General features: G+C 44.3%; 1 protein-coding gene across 1 annotated transcript; it reads left to right on the top strand.

Moving 5' to 3' along the window:
• Nucleotides 1-1,669: 1,669 nt before the first annotated feature.
• Nucleotides 1,670-9,207, top strand: LOC104576569 (butyrophilin subfamily 1 member A1-like). The gene is made up of 7 exons (XM_088521930.1): nt 1,670-1,730; nt 2,726-3,070; nt 4,181-4,456; nt 5,474-5,575; nt 6,004-6,060; nt 8,384-8,410; nt 8,600-9,207. Exons 1-7 carry the CDS (start codon nt 1,670-1,672, stop codon nt 9,205-9,207), a joined length of 1,476 nt encoding a protein of 491 aa, XP_088378056.1.
• The last annotated feature ends 817 nt before the right edge of the window (nt 9,208-10,024 follow it).

Here is a 10,024-nt window from a genome sequence, read left to right as displayed (position 1 = left end):
TATTCCCAATATAACTTTAAAACAAAGCATTAATCTTATGATGAAGAAACTGTGATCTTCAGACCATGCTACGCCCAAAGTTAATCTTTAATGTATTATCCTTAGTTTCAGTTCGACTGTTCAGAGTTCAACCCCTTTTCTCAATATATTGAAGATGTTAGGATATTCCCTTCCCAACAACAGGTAAAAATCCAGTTTTAACTCTAATATAAGATTTGCTTTTGCTGTTAACAGAAGGGACCAAGGACCTAATTGCACCTGCAACACTCTTCCCTCTTTCGTAATTCATTGCGCTTATAGAAGGCGATGTGATCTTCAGGCACAGAAGTGACTTTCAAGAAAGGAAGGCAGAATTTAAAACTCAGTCCCGGATTCTTGCTTTCAGTTTCCTTCTCTACAGCTACATGCTTCTTTTCTGAAGATGTGGGTGTATAATTCCTTGCTACCATACATGATTCAAATCCTAAGTATAACAGCTCTGGCATAGAGGAAAACCTTCTATCCTGTAGCATTAATTACCATCCTTCGCCTACTCAGGTAAGAATCATTCTTTCAATTATTTCACTTCCACACAGTGGCTGCCACTAACTTGTCTCTTCCTCGTAGACTCACCAAAAAAAAAATGGGGACAGAGAGGATGAGGCTGTGAGGGACAGTGGGATAAACTGGCTACTTGGGTCAGGTCTTTAATGACATAGTTTAATCCCTTTTTTCTTTGAAAAGTACTGCTTTTTTTTTTTTTTCTCTCAAAATTTTCTAACCAATTTTCAGTAAGCACTGTTTTTAACCTATTTAATTCTTTGGGAATGTGTTTGTGATCTCTGAAGATTTAATTCCATAAATGATATGAGTTTGCGGTTATTGGGATTACTTTTGGTCTCTCCTAGGATGACAGGAAATTTTAAAACAGATAGACATAACAAAAACATCTGATTTTGTAGCAGAAATATCAGTGTTGCTAAACAAGGCAAGTGGGTGGATCTATGTTCTGAATGAAGAACTGAGTTAAGAAATAAAGTTACTACACTGAAAGTGCTGCTGTGGGAAGTGGGATAGGACCAACAAGCAACATAATGGAGATGTCAAAGTCCACAAACGACAGAGGACCAGAAACACGGAAAGGCATATTTTGCCATGTAATTCATCAAGGTCAACTCCGACGCAGCTCTCTGAAGTGTATCAAAATTTGCATCAAAGCTGAATTTGCTCAGCTGTGTTGAATTGCAATAAATGCTGAGTGAAGCCAAAAGGGTTTCTAAGGGGAGGCTGTATCCACAGCCTGCAGTGTGATTGCTTTCAAGGAGTGGTGTCAGCAAGAAAGGAAACCTTTTAGCTTCCCCTTCCTCCAAGCCCAGGGGTATAAGTGGCTAAATTTGTCTCTCTTGGATACCCTGTCAAGAATTCCTGGGAACATGTTAGATTTGAAGAAAATTCTCAGCAACCACACTGTAAACTGACACCTCTGGAATGATGAGAGGTTTTCCTGGTTATTCTGATGTCTGAACTCAACTGTTAGAGTGATTTGTGCCTTTTGACCATGCAGTCCATGATAGGTGCAGTCTGAGAAACAGTGGATTCATTTAGGAAAGGATTTCCCACTTATATATACATCCCTTCTGTGTTCATTAGATAGCATCTGTGTGACCATCCCACATGTGCCGTTGTAGACATGGAGAAGACAAGATGGTTTTTGATCATGGCGGCACTCCTTACAGACCTTCGTATCTCGGGTAATGCTTTCATCTGCTATTCTTTGCAGCCCTGATAGGTTAAAGTCTGCAGGTGATAAGAAGTGCTCACTCAGAGGATCACGATCTCCTGGCAGGACCTCGTTTCAATTTCAAAAGAAACAGACCTGTCCTGCCAGATTCATAGAATCATAGATTCCTTAAGGTTGGAAGGGTCCTTTAGGGATCATCAAGTCCAACCCCCTGCACACGCAGGGTCACCTAGAGCACGTGGCTCAGGACTGCGTCCAAGTGGGTTTTGAAGATCTCCAGAGAAGGAGACTCCACAACCTCTCTGGGCAGCCTGTTCCAGTGCTCTGTCACCCTCACTCTTAAGAAATTTTTCCTTAAGTTCCTGTGGAACTTTTGGTGCTTCAGTTTGTGGCCATTTCCTCCAGCTCTATTGGTGGCCACCAGTGAAAAGAGGCCAGCCCCATCCTCCTCACTCCCTCCCTTGAGGTATTTATATACATGGACTAAATCCTCTCTCAGCCTTCTCTTCTCCAGGGTGAACAGGCCCAACACTCTCAGTCTTTCCCCACAGGGCAGATGTTCCACATTTGCTGTTGGGGAATCCATCCCCTTCCAGCCTGAAATCATGTCCCTTCAGGGAGATGGGGGAGTTGCAGCCCAACTCAGCTTTGCTACAGGAGGACAAAATGCATGAGTGATCCAAAGCAAAATCCTCCTTTATAGAAGTACTAATAATATAACTATTAAAATGTTTCCTTGAGTTATTCCCATGTGAACAAATTCCCGGAAACATCTTGTGAGCTTTTGTTCTGTTTGACACCTTTAGACAATTGTGATCTACTGTCTTTTGACCTGAATGTGCATTAGTAGAAGAGACCTAAATTACTAGTGAAAATAATGACTTTCAATTGTTCCTCAGTCTCTGTATCAGGGCACTTTTATCTGTCCCAGGCCTCTATGTCCATCGTACTGGTATATATTTTGACTGTTTTCAGACAGATACTCCCCAATGTTTGTTCTTTCAGAAAATTTTGAAGTCACCTCTCCCCAGAGCATAACAGGGCTTGTTGGCAAAGATACAGTCCTTCTCTGCCAGATCTCTTCCACAAAGCCACTGGACAGTATAGAAGTGCAGTGGAAGAAAATCACAGCTGGGCAAATGGAGACCGTGCACCTATACAAGCAACAGAGTGGTGACATTCCAGGGCCAAAATATGCTGGGCGAACTGCATTGCCAAAGGATGGATTTGCCTCCGGGAATGTGTCTCTAGTACTAAAGAGAGTCCAACCAGCAGATGAGGGAACATACAGCTGCATCGTGAAGTCCAGAGACTGGAGTGCTGACACAACCACTACACTCATCACTGCAGGTTGGAGATTCCATGGGATGAGTGGGGAGAGTGAAAAGGTCTTTACAGAAGGAAAAAAGCTATCCAAAAGTCCACTGCCCCCAGCTGACTGTCTTTCATGTAACCCAACATGTTATCTCCTTACTTCCCCAATCCCATCACCCAGAGCAGACAAGTATATGCTCATGCCCTGCAAGAACTAGCCAATGAAGTTGGCCAGCCTTGTAAGGGTAGTCCTTGCTGTTCTGGGCAAGGAAGGAAGTCTTAAGTCTCAGAACAGCTTCTCTGAGTCTTTAGGGAAAGACAAGGCTAGATTTAGCCATGCATGATGAGAGGCAGTTGCATTGCATGGTGCAACAGAGTGGGCAGGAAGATCTTGCTGACTCTGCCAGGAAACTGGGATAAGTTCCTATGCCAAAGGATGCTCCTCAGGCATCATCTGTGTACACGTATACATAACATCAGGTGAAGCTAGTCAACCTGTATTCACTCTCCAGTCAAGAAATGGAGATCAGCATCTCCAGAGGGCCTTAAACAACCTTTGAGGAGAGCAGGTGAAAAGCTCCCAGATGGTTCTCATTTCCCACTATTGACCAGGAGAGATGCCTGGAAAATACATCTCAGGCCTAGGGATCTAATTTATAATTGTTCAATACATTCTACAATGCAATGCTGCAGATGTTTTGGTTGTGTCACTGTGAGGTGTCAATCTATGGATGAGTGCCAAGGGAAAACCAGAGCAAACTTTGCTTTACTTCCTCAAATGTGGACCACGGATGCACTCATGCTATAGGGGCAAGACTAAAAATATGCTGTGAAGCCACATGTCTTATCCCTGACTCCTCCAAACAGAGAAGGGAGCTGAGAGGCATACCCATTCCACATGGTATCGTATGATGGTGGTGGGGGGGGATTATGATTTTTTTTTTTGTGAACCAGACAAAAAACAGTATACATGTTAGATATGATCGGAGTGAGATCCCAGGAAGAATATTTGAAGGCTGGGGTCACATAGTAACAGATATTGTCAGGAAATTGGACTGAACAATCTGGATTAAATGGTAGAATCCAAGAAAGATATGTTTTTATGGAAACACACTCTTCCCACTAACAAAATCTTTTGCTTTCAAGCTACCGGCAAAATATCCCTTGACGTATTGGGTCCTCAAGGACAAGGGGTGAAGCTAGCCTGCACATCCCATGGATGGTTTCCCAAACCTGTTGTCCAGTGGGTTACCCTGAACGAGCAGAGCCTTTCTTCTGACACTGCAGTACACCAAGACAGTGAGCAACTCTTCAATGTGCTAAGTCAAGTCACAGTTACAGGAGAGGAAATGAGAGAAGTCACCTGTCAAATCCTGAACCCCTTTGTGGAGACAAAAGAGGAATGTAGCATTCACCTCTCAAGTGAGTCAATTATGCTTTGCAATCATCCTGAGAAGACTTTGCTCTGTCTTGAAAACCTCCGAGGCCCTAAGTGACACAGAAAATTCTCCAGTCCAACTAGAGGCATCCCAAACCACCATATGTAACTTAGAAGAATGGGTTGCACTGAAAATTAAAAAGAATCTTTCTTCCCCTACATGTTGAATGTATCTCTACAGAAGGCGGGCACTGCCCCAGAATATATAACTATGACTGTTTCTCCCTGTGACTCTATAGGGAGTCTTTGGGTGAGGATTCAAATTTAGATTAAGTAATGTTAGACATCCAAGATAATGAAAAACAAACAAACAGTCAAAAAACAAGAAACCCACGAGTCCAAGAGTCTCAGACTACTGTTCATCCACCCATTTCTGTAACTCTTCCTGCAGCTCAGATTAATTAGCTTCTACTTATGGACAATTCTAACCTTTGTAATCCAGAAGATAACTGTCTGATTCTGGAGTAGAATTCCCTTCTCTCCTTCTCCCCAAAAGTTGAGACTTGATTGAGTTTGTCAACTCAGCTGTCTCTGTAATTCCTGGAGATGAACAGAAAAAATCCTGGAGTGATTCTTCCTATGAGTGTCAGATATGTCTCTTACTAGGGACAATCCTCCCATGTAGTTGCCTGAGTCTTATCCCTGCTATCTTTCCCAAAACAAAGACTTCAGTTCCAGATTTACGCGGTTTTCTGACTGGAGTACAAGGTATGATACTCTTCATGTGTGCATAGCCAGATGGGCCTGAATCCCACATCTTCTGTCCATCATTTCACTCATTTTCAAGGGAGCAGAGAAAGGGGGATGGTAGGGATCAGAGAAAGGCTTTTTGACAGTAGGGATTTAGGACTAAATCATACAAGAAGCAATAACTGACAAACTCTTTCCTGTAGTCCTTCTCATCTCCCATGCACTACAATCCTCTGTGCTGCCACTCTGCTAGATATATGCAGAAATGATTGCATATTGCCAGGTGACAATCTGATGTTTTGTTTTCAAAGGTGCTGCTTTTCTACAAACATCTCCCTGGTTGATTCCCTTCTGGATATTGCTTGTCATATTTCTCCTCTCAATTGCTGCCACTGCTTTCATGGTCTTTAAAGGTAAAGGGACTTTGTTTTCTGTCTCACAAAAACCTACTCTTGAAGGGGTACTAAACTGTGGTGTGGACACATCCACACATGGTGGGAAGATCAGCTGGCAGTGTGGTGGCACCACCAAGACTGTACAATACAGGCCCTGTCTCAAACACTCCAGCCTGAACATGTCAACCTAGGGGATTAAAAAGTGAAAAGGAGATTGCTCTCCTAAAATGGCAATCTTTAAATCAAACCAGCTCTTCCTTTCTCCTTCCCTATCCCCAGTAGGTGGTGATCATATGCTCTTCTCAGCTATCCTCGTTTCTAAAACATGTTCTAACAGGTTCTAGATTTTTTTTTGGTACTTAAAATGCAAAAATATTCATCACTATCTCCTTTGTATGTTCAGCATTATTCAGTACTCATTTCATTTTATTATTTGAATATTGCAGAAAAACGGAAGACTTCTGATGAAGAAACTGCAGAAGAAGAGAATTTAAACAAACAACGTAAGGCATATGTCGTTCTCCAAAGAGCTGGCTTTGAATACCCACTCACAGGTCACTTTCCCCCTTCAGGTGGAGAGAAGTCTCTTTGCACTTACAGAGAAATTCTAGGTAATCCGTCCTCTGAGATGGAGGGGTTTTAGACATGTGAAAGCTGGAGAGTTTTTAAAGAAGTTAAAAAAAAAAATGCTCCTAAGAAGCCTTTGGCTCATTACCCATCCCCATCCCTCCATCCCCAGGGATGGGAAATCTGCTCTGCATTTTCCCATCGAGAAACAGGAAGAGAACACGGGTTCTGAGAGAGATGGCACCATTCATGTGGTTACCATCAAATAATCCCAGGCATCTACTCTTCCTGATTGTACCTTCCCACTTCCCTGACATAAGCCACCCTCTTGTCCTTTCTCCTTCCTCTTTCATTGTCACAGTTTGGTTACGCAACAGTAATTAGATAAAAGGTGGCTGCAGCTCAAAATTGGCTGGGGATTTTTGCCATAGTTCTGAAATCATTAGCTGACCAAAATCTTCTCCTCTCCTTCAGCCATCAATAGCATTCACGTTAGATGAATATAGACAGAACAGAGTGATCTGGTTCGACAAGGATACCATTTGCTGCAAGGAAAACTTGCCCACCTCCCCTTTATGTCCTGACACATTTCTACAGAGCCCTGAGGCCGGGAGGTCTTGAATTTCTTCCAGGCCTCAACATAGAAAGCAGATGTGTTTTTCTCCTCCTGCAGGCACTCAGGAGCTGGAGGAACAATGTGGTAAGTCACCGTTTGCAGTACAAAAGAAAAGGAAGCTGTCATTGTTGAAGTAGGGGGGAAAAGAAAATAATAGTAATAATAGTAGTTAACAGTAAAAGTAATAGTAATCTTAATAGTAATAATAAGAAATCCTCTCTTGTTTGTTCACAACTGTGCCTTTGGACAGAGTTTGGCAATATTTATCGTGCTACTATGAAATAGATGAGAAAACCATTTTATTTTTCTTGTGTCCCCCTTCTCCTTGCCTCCCAAAGATTTCCCAGTGAGAAGGGAGAGCCACTGTCTGTCTGAGATGCCTTCCTGTGCAAAGACAGTGCTGGCAAGTTGGGAGCAATGCTTGAGATCCCCCCTCTTATGTCAAATCTAAGAGAATTCTACTTCATGAGTGAACAGTACCCCTTAACACTCAGTGTTTTTGTTTCAGATGCCCTAAGAAGAGAACTAGGTAAGTAAGTCAGAGCATCTTTCATTCATCTGCCTCTTGAAAATTCAGTCTTACTCCAACTGGGAGCACCATGACCCCTTGATGCCACAGTCCTAGCAAAGCATAGTCCACACATGAATTTCTGCACCATCCCCTTGAGAGCTTGCAAAAGTCATGCTGAAGAGAGTCCAGCGCAGCGCTACAAGGATGATCAGGGGCCTGGAACATCTGCCCTATGAGGAGAGGCTGAGGGAGCTGGGCCTGTTCAGCCTGGAGAAGAGAAGGCTGAGAGGAGACCTGAGCAGTGTCTAGAAGTACCTCAAGGGAGGCTGTGAGGAGGATTGGCCTACCCTCTTTTCAGTGGTGGCCACCGACAGAACTAGAGGAAATGGCCAGAAATTAAAGCACCAGAAGTTCCACAGGAACTTAAGGAAAAATTTCTTAACAGTGAGGGTGCCAGAACACTGGGACAGGCTGCCCAGAGAGGTTGTGGAGTCTCCTTCTCTGGAGATCTTCCAAACCCGCTTGGACGCAGTCCTGTGCCATGTGCTCTAGGTGACCCTGCGTGTGCAGGGAGGTTGGACTAGATGATCTCTAGAGGTCCCTTCCAACCTGAAGCTTTCTATGATTCTGTAAGTAGAGATCAGTGAACTGCAATGGCAAAGAATGCCATTACCTTCAGACTCCAGCTGCCTATTACACAGAGCACCAATCATATATATCATATATGATCCTATAATGCCCTCCCTGAAGGCTAAATTACCTCATTTCCTATGTGGGGAGGCTTTTCTCAGTGCTCAATACCATGAAGGATCTCCTGCTTTGCACCACACCATAGTTCTTCCTGCAAAGCAGCCAGCAGCCGTTCCACATGCATGCAGGACTGACCCCAGGAGAGACAGTTTCTGTTTTCCTTGTGGGATAGCATCGCTCAGGAGAGGCAGCCAGCAGCCGTGCCACATGCACGCAGGACTGACCCCAGGAGAGACAGTTTCTCTTTTCCTTGTGGGATAGCTTCACTCAGGAGTAGAGAGGCACTTCTCCAGCAGCTAGAAAAGAAGCTGGATCCAGCACGGGTGTTCTTGCCTTTTGGCACAGGATTTTTGATTTTAATTGTGCTTTCATTTTTTAACAGATTTCAGAAAGGCTCGAAGCTACATGGGTAAGTTGAAAACTTGGGAAAGACTATCAGTGCCTGCCTACAAGGCAAGCGGCATGTCAGTCAGGCTAGAAGCCACATCTGCATTCTAGACTGACCTTGGAGTGGAAGCTGCCTTGCCTCTCCTTTTCTCAACACCTCCTGCTGCCTCTTCTCATTCAGATCTCTGTGCCTTGGGCTGCCTGTAACTAGTGGTTCCTTCTGCTCTCTCCCCAGTGGCCATCACCTTGGATAAAATGCAGAAACACTCCGAACTCACTATTTCTTCTGATCAGAGAACAGTCTATCACGAGTCCCCAGCCCGGGAGCCTGCTGTTGAGCACCAGCTCCCCATCGTGGTGGCAAAAGAGGGTTTTTCATGTGGGCGGCAGTACTGGGAGGTGCAGGTGTGGGATGGGTTGGACTGGGAGGTTGGATTGATGACAGAGTCTGTGAGGCAGGGCCTGAAAGAAGGAAGCTGGCAGGACCTCCCTGAGCATGGTGTCTGGTCACTGAAGAGGAACAATGAGGAATTTTGGCCTGAGGAGGCCAACACTGTGATACAGGAGAGAACTGAAAAACCATCATTGGTTGGGGTGGACCTGGACCTTTCAGAGCACGAACTATCCTTTTATGATGCTGCAGTTTCAGCCTCTATCCTGAAAGTTCCCATTGAAGGATCAACACAGTTTTACCCATTCTTGAGGCCAGGCCTTGCTGAGGCAGGAGGGAAAGGGAAACCCCTCAGCATCAACAGCGACACATCCTGGGATTTCCCACAGACGTTTAAGACCAATAAAAGGTATTTACAAGCCACCTGAGCTGTGGTAATAAATCCTCCAGTGACTGTGGAGAGAACGAAGGGAAAGTGCAAGAAGGCAACCAGAGCAGGACTATGACATATCTGTTGATTCCAGTCAAATCCTGGTGGTGAGTATGAGACAAGTTTGGACTGAGGGATTCAGGAAGGCTTCAAAGTAGAGCTGTGCATGACCTTGCAGTGCAATGCACCCCTTGCCCTCCCAAGAGGAGCCATCAAGAGCTGTAAATGTGGACAACAGGGTTGCACTCACAGTCTCTGCCACTACCCATCTTCTTGTTCTCACTTTTCCGTGGTGTTTGTACTCCATGTTTCTCTTCAATAAATGGGAAGTGAAATATGAAAAGACAGTTTGCCCTGTGCGTACTTATTAAGTGGGAGGCAAAACCTGGTCCTGCTCAGACTGCATTAGACACCCACATTTTAAAGTTCATCTGAAAAGTAACTGCTGCTCTGTAGGTCTCCCCATGCTCTTTGCAGATATTTATCTGTTGCTTTTTGGTGTCTTAGGCATCCTCATAAGAAAGCATTGTTCCCCAGAAAAGTGGTATCCCCTTGAGATGCTTCCTTCACATTCTTGGTGCTTATTTGTATTTACCACAAGAGCGAAGGTTCTTTTTCCCTCCAACGCAATTGCAAGTGCCCTTCCCCTAATGTGAAAGAGAGTCCCAGCACAGGCAAACATCATATGAACACAAGAGGCAATGCGATAAATGGCCAATGTAAGGCCAATGTGCCATCTCTTAGGGAGACCTTTTCAATTTTTACTTGTCCCATATCTCTCAACCACCTTTATCACCCTCTGACACACCATGTGA

This window comes from Tinamus guttatus, unplaced genomic scaffold (assembly GCF_059628265.1).
Source record: "Tinamus guttatus ecotype Peru unplaced genomic scaffold, ASM5962826v1 Tinamus_guttatus_pri_ptg000139l, whole genome shotgun sequence".
Classification (NCBI taxonomy): domain Eukaryota; kingdom Metazoa; phylum Chordata; class Aves; order Tinamiformes; family Tinamidae; genus Tinamus; species Tinamus guttatus.
Note: the sequence above shows the minus strand (reverse complement) of the source record. Positions and strands in the feature narration are given on the sequence as shown.